We start from the raw sequence: 25,196 nt of genomic DNA on the forward strand, positions 1-25,196 counted from the left end.
GAAATGAGTAGAGAAACTAACAAATCCAGTGGGATTGATCAGTATCTATTGATTGGGAAAATTAATGTTGACTTACTGGTAATGAATATGTTGCATATCACATGTAGAGTATTGAAAAAAAATTGCATTATTTTTCTCTTTGCACTGCAACATGGATATCTTAACCCTAGTCTGAGAATGAGAAAAAGTAGATTCTTCTTCTCCCAAACTGTAGACTTAAGGCAACCATCATTTCTTTGTTTTAGTGCAGCATATAGATCAGGACAATGGCATTATGTTTTCAGGTTGTTTTCTATTTGCTTCATGTCTATTTTTCTTGCAGCTCTCTTTTGTTTTTCATCAAGTCATATTCTGAAATTTCTTATCACCTTTGCCAGCATTATCTGGAAGATGTTGCTTGTCAAGGACACAGAGCGCATATCACCCACAGTGGTCCAGGTCCTGGAGCGCATTGGGCCCAGAGGCCTCTCTAGCCATATCCGAACTTTTGCAGACTATCTAGTCTGTGAGTTCTCCACTTCGGCAGGGGGCTCTCACGTAAACATGGTAATGTATCACTAGTCTACCCATGTGTGAAGCTTAAAAGAGCACATTTATTGTCTTCCTGTGTCCCTCCAGTGGCTTTTCATGAACAGATGCATTCATTCTGTAAATCGTTGGATATTGAAGTACTCCAGTTTATCATCAAAGCCATAGTTCCTTAAAGGAGAAGGAAACCAAAATATATATTTGACTTGAGGGATTGAAGCCATATTAGTTCGTCAGTGAAAGCGTGAGGAAATCAGACAGTCCGTGAAAAAAGTTGTGAATTTTCAAAGTTTTGGTGCTGCCATCGCTTGATGAGAAGTCTACAACACTTTGTGACATTATTTATGGAATGCATACATGGGCAAAGGAAATATTAAAAAATTCATCATTATCACTTTTGGCATATGGCAAAACACTTGACTTACCTCTTTCAGAAAGCAGGATAATGTTAGTCTCAAGTTCTGAGGTAAAATTCAATTTTTATAACAAATGACAATTGGTGGAATTCTCTTCATATTTTCTGTATATCATTTTCCATATGTGACATCAGGAACTATAGTAGTCTTCTAATCCAGTAATGGCTGCACCAAAACTTTGAAGTGTAACTTTTCAACAGATTATCAAATTTCCCCTGAACTTTCGCTGATGTATTCTGACATTGCTTCATTCACTCAATCCATATGATATTTGAATTCCATTCCCTTTATATTTATGACCCTTCAGATATCCAGTATTTGTCTTTTTCCTTATCTGTCCATCCTTATCAGTCTTATAGAGACTCACTGGTACATCATCATATTTACGACCATGTGTGATTGGTGTTCCTATATTTTAGATTCATAAGCCTTGCAGTTATTATCTGGCCTTCTGTGATAGATTTTTGTATTTCAGGTAAATAGCTATTATTTTCAAACTCAAATGTTAATACTATGTCAGACACATTTTTCAGTATATAAGAATACAGAAAGAGTTGGGTTCAGTATCATTTTCAAGCTTTTATTGTCACAATATCATTTCCAGTATGATAGCCTTGTAATTTTAAATTTTGTTTACATAATTCATTAAACAAATATGGTTTGAGTCTTTGTGTTGATATGAGGAATATCCATAGTATTTGTAACATTGATGCAATCTGTGTTTGTACTTTGACCAGTGTGTGGAGAAACTGAATGCTATGGTGTGGAAGCTCAACATTCTGACTCTGGACAGGCTTGTTCTCAGTCTGGTGAGTTAATCTCTCTTCTGCATCTATTTCCAAAGATAAAATGATAATATAATGGAAAAGAAAATATAGCACATCATTAATAGACGAAAAAAAAAAACACTATATGATTATGGGTTCTCTTCATAACCAATTTTGAAACCTCACAATAACATTTAGTATACTGTGCTATTCTGTCCCTTTGTTTGTCGTAGAATTAATTTGAAGAGAGTGCAGTGTTCTCCGGGTACATAGTAATTGGGTTGGATGGGGAAGACTATTTTTAAGCTGATTAAATAGTGTCTCTTTCACAGTGTCACAAAATCATATACAACCATCGCAGCTTGCACAATACATGAAGTATGCACGCAGCAGACCTGTCAGACCTGCAGGTTAGCAATTCTTGCAAAGAACCCTGATTCCCACAGATATCTCTGTTGAAAATGGCATGTAGATCTGAGGATAGACACCGGCAGTTACTTCAGGGTAACATAAAATGGAAGGTGGCATTGATGGTAGCATTGACAATTGCAAACTTTAGAACAGATTAGCTTATCCCCTTGACAAGTAAGTCTTGTGTTGCTCAAATATCTACAATGTAGAAGCGCCAATGTAGCCACGAATAAGGTTAGCCATCTTACCTAATGTTGTCGGCCCATTATGTACATTCAAACATTTTCATGGTAGCAAATGTATTTATGTTCATTTGTGATTTAAACCTAGATGAATTCTCTAATAACTGTGACTATGATGAGTAATAACCCAATTTCAAACCTTTAAAGACAGCCAATCCCTTTTGCATGCAAATTTTTGAAAAATTGGTGAGAACACTTAGGTATTGAAGAAAACACTATGGAGAAACCTCCTGTAAATTTTGAACTCAAGTGGGTCTTCATTTGTTCAGTTAAATTGACTGTTAAGATTTGAATACTTTTTGCGAACTTCGCAAAAAGTACAAATGTTAATACTAGTCTAGTTTTACAGACCTCTGTGATGCACTTAGTTGTACATGTAGTTCATGTAAGTGATGTGTTGTTATTTGCCATTGATAACAAAGTAAGAGAAGCTAGTGAATTCAAATGACCTCCAAACATGCACAAACTCACCTTAGTTATTCAGTAACCTAAATACTTGCATCTGAGCGAGATTCAAGTCCAGTAGAAATGGAATTTTCACCATTTTGTCATTTATCTACTTCTCGGAATAATCTCGATCCCAGCTACTCGTTCAGCGATAACTGCGTTGCACGGGAGCAGACAGCGCAGCACGATGTGCAAAACACAAGGCAGCATGGCAGTGAGCACCACGATTGATCTGAATGTAGCTATCTCACAGTGACCACGGCAAGTTCTTCTATGGTGTCTTTAAAAAGAAAATACAATATCCACCTTGGCTGATTACAAGGAAAAAACAAAGTTTAGCTTTTCAACGACACCATAGAAAAAGCCGCTGTGTCGCTACATTTAGACCACTTTGTAATTGTGCTTGTGCACCGAGCAGCAATTCCAGCGATAGCGATCAAGATTTTCCAACGATTTTCCAACACTTGTAAACGCTAAAAGTGGACTTTGGAGACTCAGATGGAAGTATTTTAGGTTACTGAAAAACCAGGGTGAGTTTGTGGTTGTTTGGAGGTCGTTTGACAAACAGGGGCGAAAGTACACTAGCGCCGTGTACAACCACAGGTCACTGTGAGATAGCTACATTTAGATCAAGCGCGGTGCTCGATGCTGTGCTGCTGTGTGTTTTGTACATCGTGCTGCACCTGTGCCTAGTACAAAGATTACATTACAGTGAGCATTTGGTGCATTATTTGAATTTTAACGGCTAGCAACCTTCAAATATCACAGAAATGTTATAGATTTACAATAGTCTTGTCATTCTGGTGGAATATATCACATTCTGTGCTATTTGGGAAAGAATGCAAAAGGGATGGGCTATCTTTAAACCCTGTTGTTTCCATTGAAGTTACATGCAATATACTAGTAAACCATTATTTCTATATATATTTCTATATAACATTTCTATGGAATGTATGTAGTAATTAAGATCAACTTCACAAGTGGTGAAACAGTTAGGAATATGCGTAGATGGACATGCCAATACGGAAGTCAAAATAAATCAATAAAGAAAACACAGAAAAAAAAGTCAGTCCTCTTACAAGAGTCATCAACTCTTTCGCTTTAAAGCCACTTTTAGCTCACCCGAAGTAAGTAATTGCGATTGCTCTTCACCCGTCGTCCAGCATCCGGCATGCAAAATGCATAAACTTTTTACATTTTCATCTTCTTCTTGAAAAACATGTGACCGATTTTCACCAAACTAGGCAGGTAGCATCCCTAGGGGGATAGGATCTTAATTTGTTCAAATGGGCACCATGCCCCACCTGGGGGGCCTTAGGGGGGCAAAATCCCCCGCCCCCCCCCCCCCCCCCAAAAAAAAAAAAAAAAAAAAAAAAAAAAATTGAGGGGGAAAGGGTCCTAATAGGGGCCTAAATTGTAGATTTTGATCTTCTTCTTGAAAACCCTGCCATGAATTTTCACCAAATTTGGCAGGTAGCATCCCTGGGTGCTGTTCGTTATTCCAAAGGTTCGTTATTCCGAAGGTTCGTTAATCAGAAACACACAAATTTCCTATACCGAGAGGTTCGTTAATCCGAAAATGAGAAAGGGTTCGTTAATCTTAACATTTGCGGCGTTATTCCGAAGGTTCGTTGATCCGACAATGAAATAGAGTCCGTAACGAACCTTCGGAATAATAAGCTTTGTATCATTTTCGGATTAACAAACCTTCGGAATTACGAACGTTATTTCATTTTCGGATTAGTGAACCTTCGGAATAATGAACCTCATCACATATTCGGATTAACAAACCATCGGAATAACAAACCTTCGGAATAACGGACTGCAACCACATCCCTAGGGGGGTAGAATCTCAATTCTTTCAAATGGGCACCATGCCCCACCTGGGGACCCCAAGGGGGGGGGGGGCAACCCATCCCCATTAGGGAATTTGACTTGACTCTCCTCTTTCAGAAAGCAGGGGAAATGATATAAATTTTCTCGTTCATTTTCAAACTTTTTTCATGCAATTTAATAGATTTATAGTTCAATTTCGTCCAGAGAAATCGGGAATATGCCAATCCTAGTTTCAAATTCATCTTTCGTTGATTATTTCCAACAAAGTCTTTTCAATTTAGTCATTTGTCACACATTCTCATGATTTTACAATTTAAATTCGTCAGTCACACTTGCTGGACACATAACAGCAAAAGCAATTTCGTCTTGTAGCGATCATTTTTGTCAAATTTTCCTTCAAATTCATCTCATATTTTTTCTGTTGTGGTTTCATGATTATTTCATTTATCCGGCAACCGTTCACTTGTTACACATCTTAATAGGAGTAACATACTCACATGTCTACCCCACCCCCCACACACAAAAAGACAGACACACATACACACACACACACACATACACATGTACTCATACAAACACACCCTAATCAGAGTATGCACAGAGAGAAACATTTTTTTCTTGCTGATACTTTCTCTCCCATCAGGCCCTTAGGAGTCATGAAGGGAATGAGGCTCAGGTTGGGTTTTTCATCATCCAGCTTCTCATCCTAAAACCTAATGAGTTCCGCACCAGAGTCAGTGACTTCATCAAGGAGAACTCACCAGAGCACTGGACCCAGTCTGACTGGCACAGCAAACACATGGCCTACCACAGGGTCAGTCTCAAAAGTCTGAAATCCGTTGTCAGATTCTTAATGCGTGCATTCCCAACTTGAGTAGATTTCTTCTATGCCTAGCTTTATGAGTCAATTTTCCATAGTTGTGAAAAGCAAAGAGTTCCATCTGTGCCTGAAGCATATTTTAACAATTCTGTCCAAAGTCTCTTGAGCATTTTCACCCAGATAGGAATACATTGCTTCTGCTATCATTTATGATCCTTCATTTACAAACTTACTTCATTTTTCCAGCTTGACAGACATCACAACATTATACAATGTAAGAAGGAAGAATACATGACAATAGCTGTACACTGATCTTATTTTCTGTATCCAGATATTGTCAGTTCTTTGTAACATTTTCTGTTCTTAAAATGTTTGATTCCTAGAAAAATTAGTACAGAAGATATGTGTAACTTTGCCACATGATAGTATCCATGTACAATGGGTCTATTTCAAGTCTGTCCAGTTTATCCCTCTGGTAGTGGGCTATGTGCAGTGCACAATACTAAACCTTAAAACTTAATGCTATATTAGATGCCTCTGCACCATCTCTCGAATCCCTCCATCAGGTAGTTATCTGTTCCACAGATGGGGCTCATATGTCTTCATGAAATCTAAGCAGTGATAGTAAAGAGAAGTTTTGATATCGCATAGTTTGCATAGATTTTGTGTAGTTTTCATTCATTAAAGGTGAATCACATGCATGTATTTCAAATATTACAGGTTTATGCATAATGAAATTCTTTGGATGATATCTACTTGTAATCAGTTCTAGAGTACTTACAGTATTTAATTTTTGCAATAGCTGAAATATTGAACATACATATAATGTGTGAGGTTAAGACTCACTAATAGAATTAAGGACACTGGTGATTGCAAAGATCCCACTGCACTTGAATATTAAAGCGCTAAAGCATCAAATGGAGAAAAGAGATACATTGTAATGAGCTGTTGCGTGAAGTAATGTTCATACTTTGCTGCTATAAGCTAATTTTTGTCCCCGCCGAACGAGTTCGAGCAGGGGACTATGAAACGGGCTCCATACGTGTGTGTGTCCGTCCGTCCGTCCGTCCGTCCCTCTGTCTGTGCGTCCGTGTGTCCGTCCGTCCGTCTGTCTGTGCGTCCGTGTGTGATCAAAATGTTCAATTTGCTACTTCTCTGTCATTTAGGACCCAATTTTGATTCTTTTTGCTTTATATGATAGCACTACATGGGAGCTTTGAAACTTCTACACAGAATTTCAGTTGTGACCTTTGACCTTGACCTTTGACCTATATTGTACATTTTGCTTCAAAATGCTACTCCTTCGCCATTTCTAACCCGATTTCGATTCCGTTTGCTTTGTGTGATGGCACTAGGTGAGGGCTTCAAAACTTGTACACAGAATTTTGACCTTTCACTTCTTTGACCTTTGACCTTGATTTTTTACCTATATTGTACATTGGCTACAAAATGCTACTCCTTCGCCATTTCTAACCCGATTTCGATTCCGTTTGCTTTATGTGATGGCACTAGGTGAGGGCTTCAAAGCTTCTACACAGAATTTTGGCCTTTGACTTCTTTGACCTTTGACCTTGATTTTTGACCTATATTGTATATTTTGCTACAAAATGCTACTCCTTCGCCATTTCTAACCCGATTTCGATTCTGTTTGCTTTATGTGATGGCACTAGGTGAGGGCTTCAAAACTTCTACACAGAATTTTGACCTTTGACTTCTTTGACCTTTGACCTTGATTTTTGACCTGTATTGTACATTTTGCTACAAAATGCTACTTCTTCGCCATTTCTAACCCAATTTCACTTCCATTTGCTTTATGTGATGGCACTAGGTGAGGGCTTCAAAACTTTTACACAGAATTTTGACCTTTGACTTCTTTGACCTGGGACCTTGATTTTTGACCTATATTGTACATTGGCTACAAAATGCTACTCCTTCGCCATTTCTAACCCGATTTCGATTCCGTTTGCTTTATGTGATGGCACTAGGTGAGGGCTTCAAAGCTTCTACACAGAATTTTGGCCTTTGACTTCTTTGACCTTTGACCTTGATTTTTGACCTATATTGTATATTTTGCTACAAAATGCTACTCCTTCGCCATTTCTAACCCGATTTCGATTCTGTTTGCTTTATGTGATGGCACTAGGTGAGGGCTTCAAAACTTCTACACAGAATTTTGACCTTTGACTTCTTTGACCTTTGACCTTGATTTTTGACCTGTATTGTACATTTTGCTACAAAATGCTACTTCTTCGCCATTTCTAACCCAATTTCACTTCCATTTGCTTTATGTGATGGCACTAGGTGAGGGCTTCAAAACTTTTACACAGAATTTTGACCTTTGACTTCTTTGACCTGGGACCTTGATTTTTGACCTATATTGTACATTGGCTACAAAATGCTACTCCTTCGCCATTTCTAACCCGATTTCGATTCTGTTTGCTTTATGTGATGGCAATAGGTGAGAGCTTCAAAACTTCTACACAGAATTTTGACTTCTTTGACCTTTGACCTTGATCTTTTACCTATATTGTACATTTTGCTACTAAATGCTACTTCCGGCGGGGACATATATTACGCACCGCGTAATTTCTACTTTTCCTTGTTGCTCCTTTATATGATTTGACTCAGACCTTGCATTCAGTTTGTTGTCCCCGCCGAACGAGTTCGAGCAGGGGACTATGAAACGGGCTCCGTACGTGTGTGTGTCCGTGTGTCCGTGTGTCCGTCCGTCCGTCCGTGTGTCCGTCCGTGTGTGCGTCCGTGTGTGATCAAAACGTTCAAAATGCTACTCCTTCGTCATTTCTAACCCAATTTTGATTCTGTTTGCTTTATATGATAGCACTACATGGGAGCTTTGAAACTTCTATACAGAATTTCAATTGTGACCTTTGACCTTGACCTTTGACCTATATTGTACATTTTGCTTCAAAATGCTACTCCTTCGCCATTTCTAACCCGATTTTGATTCCGTTTGCTTTATATGATGGCACTAGGTGAGGGCTTCAAAACTTCTACACAGAATTTTGACCTTTGACTTCTTTGACCTTTGACCTTGATTTTTGACCTATATTGTACATTTTGCTACAAAATGCTACTCCTTTGCCATTTGTAACCCGATTTCAATTCCGTTTGCTTTAAGTGATGGCACTAGGTGAGGGCTTCAAAACTTCTACACAGAATTTTGACCTTTGACTTCTTTGACCTTTGACCTTGATTTTTGACCTATATTGCACATTGCCTACAAAATGCTACTCCTTCGCCATTTCTAACCCGATTTTGATTCCGTTTGCTTTATGTGATGGCACTAGGTGAGGGCTTCAAAACTTCTACACAGAATTTTGACCTTTGACTTCTTTGACCTTTGACCTTGATTTTTGACCTATATTGTACATTTTGCTACAAAATGCTACTCCTTTGCCATTTGTAACCCGATTTCAATTCCGTTTGCTTTAAGTGATGGCACTAGGTGAGGGCTTCAAAACTTCTACACAGAATTTTGACCTTTGACTTCTTTGACCTTTGACCTTGATTTTTGACCTATATTGCACATTGCCTACAAAATGCTACTCCTTCGCCATTTCTAACCCGATTTCGATTCCGTTTGCTTTATGTGATGGCACTAGGTGAGGGCTTCAAAACTTCTACATAGAATTTTGACCTTTGACTTCTTTGACCTTTGACCTTCATCTTTTTACCTATATTGTGCATTTTGCTACTAAATGCTACTTCCGGCGGGGACATATATTACGCACCGCGTAATTTCTACTTTTCCTTGTTTGTTTTTAATTCATATTTTATTATGCAAGCCACCCCCCCCCCCCAAAAAAAAAGGATAATGAGCTGTTGCGTGAAGTAATGTGCATACTTTGCTGCTATTAGCTAATTTTTGCTCCTTCATATGATTTGACTCAGACCTTGCATTCAGTTTGTTTGTTTTTAATTCATATTTTATTATGCAAGCCACCCCCCCCCCAAAAAAAAGGATCAATCATAATTCAGTCAGCAAGGTAACACAAAATTCACATTGTACTTACCTAAATCCAGCATGAAGTGAAGAAGAATGTAGGTTAAACATTGTGATATGGAATCAGCACTGGAAGCTGTCATTATTTTTCATCAGAGGAAAAATCATCAAGATATACAGTGTGCGTCTCAACATTTTCTTGCCTCTATACTTTTTTAAACATCATTTGTGGTATGAAAGTAGAGATGTTATTATGTTTTTACCATCCCAGAGATACCCTGAGAAGTTCTTCTATGAGGGTTTGTGTGAGGAGACAGGAGCAACCCTGCAGAACCCACCCCAGTATCTACCTGTCTATTTCAGCAATGTCTGCCTCAGATTTTTGCCAGTATGTTACATATATGTCTTTAATTGTCTTGTCTTAAAAGGGCATTTACATTTGCTTACCTACCTACATGTATCATTATGTATGGAGTTTGAGACAAGCAGACCCACCTAGTAATGTAAACATAGGATGATTTGATATATGGCAAGAATATAACACTTGCATTAGGAAAAAGTCGTTTCATCTCCTAAGTATGATTTGAACATTTTTGAAGTATTGAGGAGAAATGTACAGGCATTTTTTGCTCAAGCCTTGTGGTCAGATATGATGATATGAATCGTCTCTTTCTTCCACTATCGTGTTTACAGTGTACATTTTTGGGTTGTTGTCACATTTTGAAAAACTCTATGACTTCAATTATATTTTCGTGCTACAACAACAAAAGGAAAAGCTGATCCGTATTTTAACCAATCATGTATAATTGTAGCCAGTCAGTCATTGTATCTGTGTGTCATTGCCTGTTAATGTGATACTGGTAAATATGCTTGCAACCTACAGGTGTTTGACATCCTCATCCATCGATTCCTGGAACTGCCACCAGTTACCAAGTCATTAGAAACTATCCTGGAACACCTTGGTGGTCTCTTCAAATTTCATGGTGGGTAAATTTCAGGGGAAACTTAAATAAGTCAAGATTATTATTAGAAAGTAAAGATATTGGAGACCAACAGAAGTAACAAAAAAATTACAAAATTATAAAGATTGTAATAACACTGCTGTAGAGCTTTTGCTTTCAAGAGTATGTAAGGAGGAAAGTAGTCCTTTGTAATACTAAAGGGGAATGCTGAAGATATTATATTATATATGAAGTCAAAGATTGGGACACATAGAACAATTTGTCGTAAACATCTCATGCCGTCAATCCCTCGTTTGAGGCGAGACCCCACTTCCACGAAGCTGATGGGGTGCTATACCTCGCTAGAGATTTTTCGTTTGGGAGTTGGGAGTCGAAGTATTTGTCCATTGCAAATTAACTTTCTGCTCAGGCGTGACAAACCTGGAGGCCAAGCCAGGGTTTAATGACTCCAGCAGCTAAGGTATTACGTAAGAGCATGATAAGGATATCTGCCTGTGGCAGACCATTCAAAGTGAACTCAATTTTCTCTATCCTTTCTAAAGTTTTCAATTTTATATTCTATTGAGAAATTCTATGGTCATCCATTTTACATTTCGAACAAAAAAAATTGACCCATAAATAACAAAAATACAGGAACAAGAAGGAGAGCATTGTAGAAGTTTGTCGACACACACACACACCATGGAGCTACATAGCCCATGCCAAAACCAAAACAATCTCCTCCTCTCGCGGGTGCCCCCCCCCCCCCCCCCCCCCCCCCTGGCGCTGTGGCGATGACTGATGCTTAGATTAGGCCAGGGTCAAGAAACAGGTGTTTTATATTTTTGGTTTTTAAGTCATTGATTGCCAAGATATACACTGGCATTATTTACGGGGGTGTAGCCTCTTCAAACGAGAGATTTGCGTCATGTTTTAAAATGGCCTTTTCGAAGTGGAGTTAGAGGATATTGAAGATTTACACCTGTCACCTCCCTGAAATCTAAGTCTCAGCATAAATTTCGAGGCTTTGCTGATGACGTCATGGGGTGAAGGGAATCGCGCAAGGTCTCGAGCGCCGCAAGCCCACGCGCGCATAATGCATGCATTGTATTATAATGCATGCATTGTATTATACAAGTTGCTGTAGATAGTATTTGTATATAAAGGTTTGAAAGTTTGTTTTTCGATAATGACATTGTACGTTAAGGCCAGCGATGATCAGGATGATTTCTTGGTGAAATTTGAATGTGGAAGCGATGATGAACTGAGTGATACAGTATACACCAGTGATGATAGCGATGATGAAACTAGTGATGATGACCCTGGTGAAGTTGGAGAGATAGGTGTTGATGTCGAGCCGCACGGCGGGGCGCAGGAGGCCGAGGGAGACGCTGCAGGCGAGCGAGTGGGGAAGGCCCAGGGCGGTCCGGTTGAAGCGGACGGACTTAGTGGAGATTGGCAGTACGAGCCCTTGCCACGTACACGGCAGGCCAGGGGACAATGTTGGTGACGCAGGACCAATGCCAGATAGACTTCAAAATTTAGATTGGTAAAAGTTGTTTTTAATCTGAACTGAAAATGACCCGACCTAAGTGCTGACTTGAACTCGTACTTCAGAGCAGCAGTAGGCCTAACTGAACACAAGCCCAGTCGCTGTAAGTAGCGCAGCGTCTGGTCGGGCTACGTATTATCATATCATATCTTATCACATCACACTCAACTCCGTACTCCCGTTCACAGCTCATCAGCATTCTATCTAGCTAGGTACCTTCACAAATTCACTGCACAATCCATTCATTACTTCACCAAGTTCATCAAAGTTTTATCACTATCGATGAAAATCGCAGTGCTCTGTATCGTTTATTTTATCACCAGATAGGCCGGACGGCCTAGTCAAGACTTTGACTTAGCCGATGCCCGCGCATTGCATGATATAGTATTAGCGATCTACATACGCCGAATATTTTGCAATTTTTTTTTTTTCGCCAATTTCGCGAACCTGGTGCTTTTTGCGAATTTAAAAACACGAGTATATATTTCCCCCTTCGAATTTAAGCACTCGCGAAATTATTGGCAAGTCCCGATTCGCAAAAAAAAAAAAGACTCGCTAAATGTATGGCGTACACAGCTGTAGTACTACCGAGGAACTGCTGATATAGTATATTGTACGTACGTACCAAAGAGGTACGAAGCCCAGGCTTCTCCGCTCTTTGATACACGGAGGCTACTGAGTACTGCACTGCGACATACGCGGCCGGTGGTGGGCGCATGCATGTGACTGATCGACTACGAAGCACCCACTACAGGCACTAGGCCTGACAACTTCTGTATTCGTGGCCTAAATAACACATAACAGACTCTATTTAAACGAGGAAATATGTGATTTCACAGGAGACTTGAAGTAGAAAACAATTTTATTTCATTTTTTGTGATATTCTGATAAAAAATGTCTTGGGATTTCGGGGTACGAGCCTCGACATCTCGCTCACATCGAGAGCATACATAGGTAAGCTCAGGCTGTTGTGTGATACTTCCGGGTTTGCCCTTCACCCCATGACATCATGGACATGCCCCCAAAATAACCACGGATGTTCCGATTGACCATGATTCAGGACACAATTTTTCTAAGCAGCCGTTCTCCAAAACACAATTTTCTAAATGGATGAATTAAAGGCCGCTGTGTTTACCATGCTCTAAGGTTGAAATGGGGAATAATCCAACAAAATATGCGTTTCCTTTAGCATTCTGCTTTAAGGAATAAAAGAATCATAATAGCTATGATGTTTTTATGCCTCCCCCACAAAGTGCCACTGGAGGCATTATGTATGCTTGTGGGTTGTCTGTCCATCCGTCCTTCTGTCCATAATCATTGTAGACAATGTAACATGAGAATCATTTGAGATATCCAAATGAAACTTGGTATATGTTTATGTATGAGTGGATGTCAAGAATACTTGGTTTATTTTTGTGAAATGAGCACATTATTCAGCCGTAACCTTTTATGCACCAACACCTTCGACGTGTCCACCTCCCCTATCAATACAAAGCTATGAATGATGCTGCCTGTCTCGCACTGCTCTTCTAATCATTGTGGGCTCATGTCGAAGAACATTGATTTCATGCCGAATACGCGCATGCAAGTCATCCAGATCACGTAGCGGGGATGTGTATGCCCTGCTCTTTAGGTATCGCAGAAGAAAAAAGTCACAGGGTGTCAAGTCAGGAGATTGTGGAGGCTATTCCACCTCATGATTGAGGACTATTATGCATTGGCCAAATAGCTACCAGCCTCTCACAGACAGCTCGAAGATGGTTAGCTGGAGCCCTATCCTGTACCCACCAGAGGTGCCAGAACACTCCTTGATCCTGTTTTTCAAAGTTTTCTTCCAGCTGGGGTACAATGTCCTCATTGATCAAGTCTAAGTACATTCCACCATTCATGTTTCTGTTGAAGAAGAATGGCCCAACTGTTTGGCCACTTCCACACAGGCCAGCCCCCACACTCCATATTTGTCTGCTCATGTTTACATCGTGATTGAACTCTGGTAAATGTCTTGCAGCCGCGTACTCCACGACATTATGGGTGTTCACTTTCGCACCCATGCTATTGCGACTTTATCGCCAACAAGGATTTGCAGGAAATTGGCATCGCCCTCAATCCTGCCCAGGGGCTGCCTCAAAAAGTTGAGCCTCTTCTGGAAATCTTTCTCCAGCAGTTGATGACGCTCATGCACTTTGTAAGGATATAAATAAATGTACTTTACAAACCAAAACTTGCAATAAGTAGATTTTGTACTCTTCACCTTCGAAGGACCCTAACTTTGTGATGCGGAACAATGTTGATGCAAGCAAGGTGTTAAATTAAAGCTGATGAGTTACATCATATTGTAGTAAACATTTCACAAGAATAAACCAAGTATTCTTGACATAGCTGACCTTTGAATTTTGGTTACTTTTTTTTAGAAACACACTGCATATTTGTACACTGTGTGCTTGTGTGCATGTTTACACAGCATCCACACCAATTCATACTCCACCTCTGCACATGTACTGTACAGCTAACATCTGTACAGGCAAGCTGCTTGTTTTCACTCCAGATATACTGGAGGTGACGTATTCCCGATCATGAGAATATGTTGTGTGTATTTCAAGCTTGTCATTGAAGACTTCATGTCTGTACCTGTTCTCATTGTAAACTCTTCCAAATTCACCACCTAAACTGATCTGCCATAAGCATACATACAATGTATTTGCTTACAGGTACTCACGGAGAGAATATAAACTGATATATCGTCGCTGGGGTGACAAGACCTTGTATCTGAAATTTTAATGAAAATTACTTCTTTTGATTAATGGTCAAATAATTGGATAAGTGAATCCCTGTCCAAATCCTAACTGTCTTACCCCAAAAATGAAGCGACCACAGCATGTCAAAGGAAAGGCTATCCCATTCGCTATAGTGCTTTGGCCGCCATGTCTTTTGGCTCTCCTGAACATTTGACATTTTGTAGATACGAGGTCTTGTCGCCCCAGCGACGATATGTGTCTCACAAAGTGTGTTATCAGACTTCCTGTAGTAACATACTCTTCTCTTTTGGGCAGCATTTTGCATATAAATCCCAACTCTGAGACAGTAAATTTGCACTGTATTATCTTAAAATTCCACTGTATAACACTTTCTAGGTAAGCTCCTCTGCATACTATCTGTAGATCATACCCATGAGTAGGTACTATTTCACGACATTCCATTCCGTAATGCATGCTTTATAATGCAAACTAGTGTAAAATATGATATATTCGCAGCATGAAATTTTTGCAAATTAAAGCTGACGGCCTTTTTCGGCATGAAATTTTTGCGAATTGCCACTTGCATTCAATGCATTAGTGTGGGTAAGAACTTTCGCGTGCATTTTAATTTCGCGAATCTTGGCTCTCGCCAAATCAAAGTGCACACAAACATTCCTTGTTTTACAGTACATGTCTTTCCAGTATATTTCTCTGCATGCTGCACAGTTACATTAAAAATGAACAACAAAGTCAATGTGTGTATCTATATTGATGTCTACTTGTTGGCCTCATGTACTGTAAAACAAGGAATGTTCGCATGCCATTTAATTTTGCAAATTTCACAAGAGCCATGATTCATGAAATTAAAGGGTGTGTACAGTTCTGGTCGAGGTGAAGATTTAGGTTTTAACGTTTTGCGAGATATTCAGAAACTACTCTATGAGATGTCAAAGAGCATGCAGTTCTAAGGGGTATCAAAAGTTTATTCGATGAAAATTGGTTTTGAAATGGCTGAGATATCCAAGAACAAGGTGAAACAAAGATGTCCTAATAAAGTTGGGGCATGTCGCCTTTTATTATTAGTACTTTTTTGGATATCTCAGCCATTTGAACACCAATTTCCATTAAATAAACGTTGAATCCTTCTTAGAATTACATGCTCTTTCATATTTCATAAGAGGCTTTTCATAATCTCACTTAAGAATGTTCAACAGATGAATCCCTACCTCAACCAGTACTGTACAGTCCCTGTAAAATGCAAGCTGAAGTTCTTGGCTACACTATTGAATGCCAGTGACAATTCGTGAAAATTTTATGACACAAAACAGGCCATGGGCTCCAATTTTCAAAAGTTTCAAGCCGCGAGAATATCTCGCTTTGCAGTATAATTCACATCATCGACCAGCATGTCATACCCAGTCACATTTCATAACTAAACAAAATGAATCCCGTGCAACTTAACTATGGGAATGTGAAGATATTGTCATGAGCAGAGTGTTCTATCTCAGTTTTCTATGGCTGTTTCCTGTAACAAAATCTAGATTTATGGTGCTTCCCATAATTGATATGTATACAAAATGAGTCGCTGTGACCTAACGGCTTTCTACTCTGAAAATCTGCAGCTCGGTTTTCTTTGCCCCTCTCCAACACGAGTCTTAACCTATACTCTTGTAGGTGCATACTCCACCTCATTATATGTTTGTTTGTCATTCTGTTCTTTTGTATGTACAACAACAGTTTATCTGTCTGGATCTCAAACTGCCTACCATATAGGAAATATTAAAATCTCCTGACAGCCCACATGATAGCCAAACACTCCTCAAGCATGGAGTATCTAGACTCCCTGGGTAGCAGTTTCTTTACTCACATATGCAAGTTAGGAATTCCTCCCCATCATGCTCTTCCATGAGAACAGCTCCTCGGCCAGCATTTGAGGCTTCAATTTTCAACACGAATACCTTGTCAATATCTGGCAACTGTAACACTTTGAGGTTGGCATGGCAATCTTTGACCGTAACATAGGCTTCTCTTCTGTTCCCCACTTAATCTTCCTGGGGCTGCCCTTTGGAGTGAGCTTACAATGTAGTTCAAGACAATGCTATGTCATCATAGTGAGGGATGAAATCCCTGTAGTAACCAGTCAGGCCTAGAAATGAACGTACTTGTCTCTTTGTCTCTGGTCTGGGTGCTTCCCTGACTTTCTGAATAAGTCTCAACACCAGTGTGAATCGCTTTGTCCCCAATCTTGTGTCCTAGAAAGCTTATGGTGCTGAATGCAGCAAAGCACTTTGTGGGATGTGCCGCCAGATTAGCTTCACGTAGCCTATGCAAGACTACTTCTTGAATTTTGAGATGCTCTTCCCATGTTTCTGTCTGAACTTGTATGTCATCTATGTCATTCACTACATGGAGAATGTCCTTCAAAACTTGCTCATCATTCTAGTGAACTGCACTCCAGATCCTGCAGTCACCAAACCAAACAGCATGTACTGAAATTGATAATGACCATCAGGAATTACAAGTGCAATTTTGGTTTTGTCTGCGACTTTCATGAGATTTGCCAATACAATGCAATTTTACTGAAGTACTTACTCTTCACGAAAGAAGCAATATATAACTCCTGTTAATTTGACTTTGGCTGTGGGTCAAACACAACTAACTTGTTGAGACAATGAAAATCTATACAAATTTGTTTATACCAGTTAAGCAAAGGATGTTTCTACAACAATGCAAAAACCTGCCCAATAACTAACTGAAGGCCAATAAGCAATCATGGTGGGGAAACAGAGTGGGAGCAAAGAGGTAAAAAGACAACCTGACAGTAAAACAGAGTGGTCAGGAATACGTCATTAGACATGTTGGTTGCCATGGTCATCTCCTTGAGATAGTTCTTGCTCTAGTAAGTAGTCTTTCAAGTCTGTGAATACATGTGCAACAGTGCTCAAGACGATAATAGATACTGCAGTGTATGGAAGTTTGCATTGTGCCCGTAGTTGAAAATCATTGCCTACAAAGGGTCAAAGAAATCTGCTTGATTATCCTCTATAAATCATTATGATAGACTTTTGGGAGACCCACGAGCTTTTCTGAATTCTTTCAGTGGAGAAATATGAAATGACGGGCTCTGACATCACCATCATTATTATCATACACACACACACACACACACACACATGCATTTGCATCCTCACATACAGAGTCTTACACACAAACAGACGTGCGATGTGCTCCTGCATATCCACATAGCAATTTGAGAGAGTAAGCCCCCTAGTGTTCTTAATATCTATCTCTACAATGTATGCCCATCTCTTTTATAAGTCCATGTAAGTTATACATGTACATATAAATGGTTGTGTGCTGTCAAAATTAATGACAAGAAATCAAGACTAGCTTCATTCTGTGATTGTACAATGCCTTCCATGATCCAATAATAATTTGTCTACCGTAATAGATGACATGAATGGTTGCCATAGAATTAAGTACTACTAGGATTTTGCAGTTGCAAATGATAAAAGTTTTAATCATACTTCAATCAGAGCAATTTTAATAATGATAGTACTGTAAAAGTGGAAATTTTCGCGGTGTCGAAATTTTCGCGCATCCACAAACTAGCGCGAAAATAAAAGCATGCGAATATTTTGCTTGCCATATCTTCCTGTGCGTGATGTCTTGATTCCGCGGAATTAAAAACATGCGAAACTCTTCTTACCCGGCCAGGCGCGAAAAATTAGTCACGCAAAAATATCCACTTATACAGTAAGTTCATCCAGTATACCTTAGTACCTGTAGGGTGAGTAGTGTGGCTGTTTTGTTTTGTTTTGTTTTGTTGGGTTTTTTTTTTGGGGGGGGGGGTTCGGGAGGAGGGGGCATATAAGTGGGAATTGTGTGTTATAGCAATCACATCAACTATGATAATTGGCTTTAAAACAAATATTTCTGATTTTTTGTATATCACCCTCACTGCAAGGGATTGTTCCTGTCTGTGATGAGTTTCAAATTGCCAGCATGAGGATGCTAAGTTGTAGCCTTTTGTTACAATGAAGGCAGTCCTGTTGACCTGGAAAATCAAATATAACTTTGCACAAGCTCTTAGATCATCTGCGAAGCTACAGATTCGCACTCAAGTCCTCAAAGGTGCATTTGATGCAAAGAATTTACTCTTGATTTTGGGAGTTGCAATTGCTCTTAACTCTTTATGTGGCAGGCCCCAGAACATGTTTGCAAGATTGCCAATGTCAATACTTGTATACTTCATCAATATCTTCTTGCTGAATGTGTCGTCTATGTTGTGTATGTTTCCTCTGTCTTCATAGTATTTTGCCTTATTGTCTTGTGTATCTCCTAGATCGTCCTGTGACATATCTCTTCAATACTCTGCACTACTATGAGAAGAAGCTGAGAGATCGCCCTGCCCTAAAGAGGAAGCTGGTTGGAGTAATCATCAGTGCGCAGAAGGGAATCAGGCCACCTACTTGGTATGCAACTTCTTTCCTTTCAGAATGGGATCGTTCTGTCTTTTTCATGTATTACTTCTTTCCAGTTCAAATAAACTACTCTATGAGAAAGTAATCAAACCAAGCACATTGACCATGACTTCCCTCCTTTGTATAAAAATCTATAGAATAAAATACTGTACCTGAGTTTGTTATATCCCTGTGAAACAAAGTTTGAAGGGATTTATAGGAATCATGTGGTATGGTGGATGGTCAGTCTGTTGCAAATAATACAGATAAACTCCTTTTTTTTATTTTTGAGGGTTTTTTAAAACTGTTTGAATTTATTTCATAATACAATTTGATAGTTTGTATGTTATTAGAGCATCTCTTCATGTTTAAGGTCTGACCTTTATAAACTCCGATGTCTCTTTCAGGTGCCTAACGCAGGCCTATCTGGACTTCCTTGCCAAACCCCAGGATGATGTCAGCTGGGAGCCTGACCATGACTTTTACATAAACCTCATCAAGAGGCTAGTGGACAGTATCCTCTTTATCTGTGCTGCTGAGTCTGCACATCCCAGCAATTCTCTGCAGGTTAAAGTGTATCTTTGCCCCAAAAAATTATTTTCGATATGTGAAAGAGACACATTTCAGTAGTCCATTGCACCAACTTTCAGAGAAAATGGGTTATTAATTAGTGAAATAATGCATTTTAAAGTTTCTAAACACAATGGGTCTGGGAGGCAAGACTACAACAAACCCTATTGTTTGCAGTTGGTTACGGAACCACAGCGGTTCCTGAATCTCCCAGACACAGTGTGTTTGGAAACTTTGAGATGCATTATTTCACTAATTAATGACCCATTTTCTCTGAAAGATGGTGCAGTGGATTACTGAAATGTGTCTCATTCACATATCCAAATTAATTTTTTGGCCAAAGATACACTTTAAAGATAATAAAAAGTTTTAGTACCTCAAAAGTTTCCCTGAATTTCCTTGTCTTGGTTTGTGTTTCACGTTAAAGTACGTTGTCTGTGAGAATTACTCGCCCCAAAGTGCTCTCATGTCTTAGTAATCATGCAATAATGGTTTCGTACCAGAGCCCACGCCATACGGCGTCGATAGATATTGTACGAAACCACTGACTGCGACCAGCAGCGTGCAGCCCATTGTACGCATAGCTAACTGCGACCAGCAGCCCCATACGCATAGCGTAATGGGGCTTCGCATTGTAGCATTCAGGATCATGACAGAATTAGTATCGTGGGTAAATGGCAACTTAAAATCCTAAAATTTCTTCGATTTGAAGCCTTACCAATTAAGTTGAAGTATTGAAAACAGGCTTCGAACAACGTTTGGTTCTGCCAATAGTCCCTTTCTGTTCGAATTGATGACTGAATGTGACTCGGTCGAGAGGACCTTGGGAGAGCTACTACACTGACTACTACGGCCAGCGCATGCGCACACAAACATCTTATCCGTTGATGGATTTGAAATTTGTGTGCATGTGATGTGTTCGCATGCACTGGCTGTAGTATTCAGTGTATGGTAGCTCTCCCAAGGTCCTCTTGACCGTGTCACATTCAGTCATCAATTCGAACAGAAAGGGACTATAGGCAGAACCAAACGTTGCCCGAAGCCTGTTTTCAATACTTCACCTTAATTGGTAAGTCTTCAAATTGAAGAATTTTTGGGATTTTAAGTTGACATTTATCCTGCGATACTAAATCTGTCATGATCCTGAATGCTACAATGCGAAGCCCGATTACGCTATGCGTATGGGAGTGCTGGTCGCTATGCGTATGGGGCTGCTGGTCGCAGTTAATTGCATGATTACTAAGACATGAGAGCACTTTGGGGCGAGTAAGTCTCACAGTGTTAGTTATATGAAAGACACTTTAACCTGAGACAAGGAAATTCAAGGAAACTTTTGAGGTATCAAAACTTTTTATAATATTTATGCAGGGTTTATTTCCTTGCAGCAGTCGTCAAAAAGTATTTCAATGTCACAATATCTGAATAAAGTGTAACTTACCCCACTTCACTTTCTCTGTTTGTATTTCTTACCATTCACCATCCCTCATGTGTTGTCCATTGTGCATCCTGTGACCTGGAACACATTTCCATTCATGCAAATGCATAATGATAATCTCTTATCCACTTCTTAACCACTCATCCACACCTCTTCCCGGACTAAATTTGTGGAACTTAATATTTGATTTTATAAAAAAAGAGATCACTTTGCCCGGATTCCATTTGCAAATCTGCTTTTACAGTGAAATTATCGCCCTGATAGGGTACTTGACCAAGAATTAAATGCAAGATCTCGAAAGCTTGTTGTCCCAGCTAAAACATTTTTTTTTTTAGATATGTTAAATAAAATAGTTGCTTTGCAGACTATTATTACCCCAGTCTCAGCATACATTACCAATATATCCAACCAGCACTGACAGTGCTCTCTTGCCACTCCCTTGGGAATGTTTTAGGTAGTTGCCATTTTACAGGCAAGTACATGTTGATCGACCAACATATGTGACCGGCGACAATGGTTTCAGGCAAAAGTCAGGAATTTTGAAAATTCATTTTTTCACTGAATCACATTGCCCATTTCCTAAGCTTTGCATTGATATAAAACACTTATATTCTTCGGCACCATAGTGGGCATAGAAAGAGAAATAAATGCACTTTTTAAGTTGTTAGCCTGACAAAATTGCGAGAAAACAGGCTTTGAAGATTCACCTCTTTCTCAAAGACAATGTCCGAGCGGCGATGCGAGGGGAGAATCACCCATCCGTACGATGGTGCCAATCGATGTTAAGCCCCGCCTCTAGCAACCACATCGCCTTCTGATTGGCTCACTGAGAGAGTCAAATTTCCCGGGCACCTTCCTCGGAGCTCAGTGTATGGAGCCGAAAAACAATGCATTTCGCTCGGGTTTGTTTACCAGTACGTCTTTCAAGATGGCGAATACGATAATTGCACGTATGGTGTACATGTACATGTGTATGGTGCACGCATTACGCAGTGGCATCCACACGCCATGACTGTGTGCATGTAACAGGAGCGGTGGAGAATCCACACATTTACAAATCGCGTTTTCATTGTGGTTGATTTGTCTTTAACATTGGAGACCCTTTTGGAGGCAGAAAATTGCTAGTGCTGGCAAGGGTCACGCTTCCTGTTTGTTTTGCTTTTACAAGACATGCATACATATATGTTGCTTTGTTCAGTCATGCTAATTAAATTAAAACAAACAAACAAACACGACTCGTTAGTTTGGTGCGATCTTGACGTGTAGTATTTGAATATAATTGGTTACATGTGACCGCTCCTTTCTTCTTATCTACCTTCCATTTAGTCAGTCTGCTGTCATAATTTTTACTACATGTAGAAGTAGACAAATTTGAGAATATTTAGCTTTCTTTTCACACGATTATGTCATGCTGCATGAATTTTGTTTCACTTCTGTTGTCGAACATTGCGGTAGAATAGTTTGGATAGAAAGCCAAACGAAGAGCACGCTCTACAGAGCGAGCATACAGATATAAAGGCTGTGTCACACCTTTCCGGGCAAGCCTTGCGTGCGACTTGCAAAGAACAATTTTTACTACCCGGAGGTCCCCGGAATGAGCGGCACATGACAGTACCTAGGAAGTATCTCACCCGTAGTCACCCGGAGGTGTGCATGCAAATCTTTTTACCTGCAACCATGTTTAGGCCCTGTCACATGTTTCCGGGCAAGCTATGCATTCTGTTGCATGTAGGGATTTTCCAGCATACCAGGAATTTCTGAGGGCGAACAAGGATTTGGGGGAGTCATTGCATGTGTCTTACTTGCTGGACGCGTTCTACTTACATTCTACTTGTGTGTATACTGTGTGACCTGTGTACCAGTCGCGTGGGTGCTGACAACTCGGGGAAGGAATTCCTCTGAAGGAATGACTGAAGTCCCACGGAATGTCATTATCTTGGCTGCATACGGGGACTACGAAGTACCTGCTTGGGAGCTGCCTGTGAAGTGCTCCCGCTAAGGGCCTCCTACTGGCGTTCTGCGTGGACCTCTCCGGGCATCCCCGCGACTCACCCGGAAATAGTTTTGGTCATGCTCAAAACTTGGCTGCGATTAAATCGGACTTGTGAGCACCTCTGGGCAAGTACAGGCGAGATATGCGCTAGGTACTGTCAGGTGCGGACGAACTGCGGAGAGCTCCAGGGAGCAAATTTGTTTCCCCGCAAGTCCAGCCGCAAAACTTCCCCAGATACGGTATAACAAGGCCGTGAGCATGCTCAAAACTTGTTCCGAGTGAGTCGTGGGGTTCGCTCGCAGAGGTACACACAGAACATCAGTAAGAGACTCTTACCGGCAGCACCTCGTAGGAGTTGGCTCTCACGCAGGTCACACGGAATGCACGCGAGTAGAAGCTAAGTCGTACGCGTCTAGTAGGTAAGAAACAAAAAATGCAAAAATTGCAAACATTCTTGTTCGCCCGCGGAAAATCTTCTTCGTGCTGGAAACTACCTCCTCGCCACAAGCCCGCGTAGCTTGCCCGGAAAGGTGTGACACGGCCTTTAACCACAGCATATAGCAAGAACAATGGAGCATGTAATCGTGCACGCGTGGACAGAGCATTCCCCAAACGCTGCAGCTGGTGTCTCCGAAAGCCAAATTATGTAAATGTATGTGACACACCAGCCAATCACATGTGAGACCCTGCGCCGTAGCAACACTGGGGATATTGGCGCGGCGTTCGAAAGAAGCTCGAAACTGATGAGTGCGATCCAGCATAGGGTGCTTAAAATTCCATTTTCGATAGGAAAAACTTAGTCTTATGCTATGAAATTTAGTGTAGATGTAGAAAACATATCAAAGATTCGATTTCTGCAAAAAAACCTAAATCGACAAAAAAAATGGTCAAAATCTTTGTACCCCGGCTAGGAGGGAATTTGCTCTTGCGACTTTTGCCTGAAACCGTTGTCGCGGGTCACATATACATAATGTACCATGAGTACCAATTTTTACTCCTAGGTGGAGAGCAGCAATGTGGAAAATGCATGGTAGATTTCGACCAAACTGGACAATTTTCAATCTGACCAGGGGTTTCAAGTTTTATGCAACAAGATTCTGAGCCTTTGTGACCACATAGACCACAAATTGTTTAATTTTCAGAAATGTGCTTGTTATTTTACAACTGTTGGAGCCCATAGTGTGTGGCATACATAGCTTTGGGAATGATGAAATGATGTACAGAGTTCCAAGTATGTGTAATATATATGTGCATCATGGGTTAAGAGTAAAGATTTAATGGATGCTCCTAGAGTGACTTCATTTGAATGGCCTCATGTAATTATTGTGGGGTTTTTTAATGCTTTACCAAATAGGATTGATTTCTTGTGTACAATATTGTATGTGACATATTTTTAAGAGTTACTGATAATATGTACAATGTACTTGTACAATGTATACCTCAATGAGGACTTTTGGTCACTTAGTATTGTGATCAATTTTAATATTGTTTAAGAGTGCATGACAGAATTGTGATTTATTCTGGCTAGTTCTTGTGGCCCTTGATATTAGCCCTATCTCAGCCTTGCAGGACAAGTCATCTTTCCCATCCTTTGACTGGCGTTTCAATGAGTTTCCCAACATCACAGCTCATGCCTTGTACTGTGTATGTGTGGAGCTGATGGCTCTCCCAGCCTACCCAAAGATGGTAGGCAATGCTGTCTTGGATGTGGTGCTGAAAAAGTAAGTGAATGTACCATGTTTGCACACTTAACATTGATTCTTTATGACATCAGGCTACTTATATGATATTGACTGGCCCTGAGGGAGGTACCAGAAAATATTGCCCAAACTGAAAGCATATTGCCCTCGTCTTCGACTCGGGCAATATGTTTTCAGTGCGGGCAATATTTATCTGGTACCTCCCAAAAGAAAGGCCAGTCAATATCATAATCATTACCTATACCCTAGGTAAATAAGGAAAATATGAATACGGCTATAAACTATGATATGAGATCAGGCCACATTTGACTTACCTATAGCTCATCACCAACATGTTGAATAGCTGCATCCAACTGACAGGATGGTTGAAACAGGC

At 40.1% G+C, this 25,196-nt stretch overlaps 1 protein-coding gene across 1 annotated transcript in view; it reads left to right on the top strand.

Moving 5' to 3' along the window:
* LOC139740695 (mediator of RNA polymerase II transcription subunit 23-like) overlaps nt 1-25,196 on the top strand; it is a 122,473-nt gene that overhangs the window by 77,834 nt on the left and 19,443 nt on the right. Inside the window, exons 22-29 of the mRNA XM_071651265.1 lie at nt 378-546; nt 1,682-1,753; nt 5,291-5,461; nt 9,703-9,819; nt 10,315-10,414; nt 19,005-19,134; nt 19,530-19,636; nt 24,682-24,841. Of these exons, the coding sequence (XP_071507366.1) occupies nt 378-546; nt 1,682-1,753; nt 5,291-5,461; nt 9,703-9,819; nt 10,315-10,414; nt 19,005-19,134; nt 19,530-19,636; nt 24,682-24,841 (1,026 nt within the window). The remainder of the gene's footprint in view (nt 1-377; nt 547-1,681; nt 1,754-5,290; nt 5,462-9,702; nt 9,820-10,314; nt 10,415-19,004; nt 19,135-19,529; nt 19,637-24,681; nt 24,842-25,196) is intronic.

The sequence above is a fragment of the Diadema antillarum genome, unplaced genomic scaffold (genome assembly GCF_040938485.1).
Source record: "Diadema antillarum isolate AM-2024a unplaced genomic scaffold, OU_Dant_1.0 seq00000875_RagTag, whole genome shotgun sequence".
Taxonomy (NCBI): Eukaryota; Metazoa; Echinodermata; class Echinoidea; order Diadematoida; family Diadematidae; genus Diadema; species Diadema antillarum.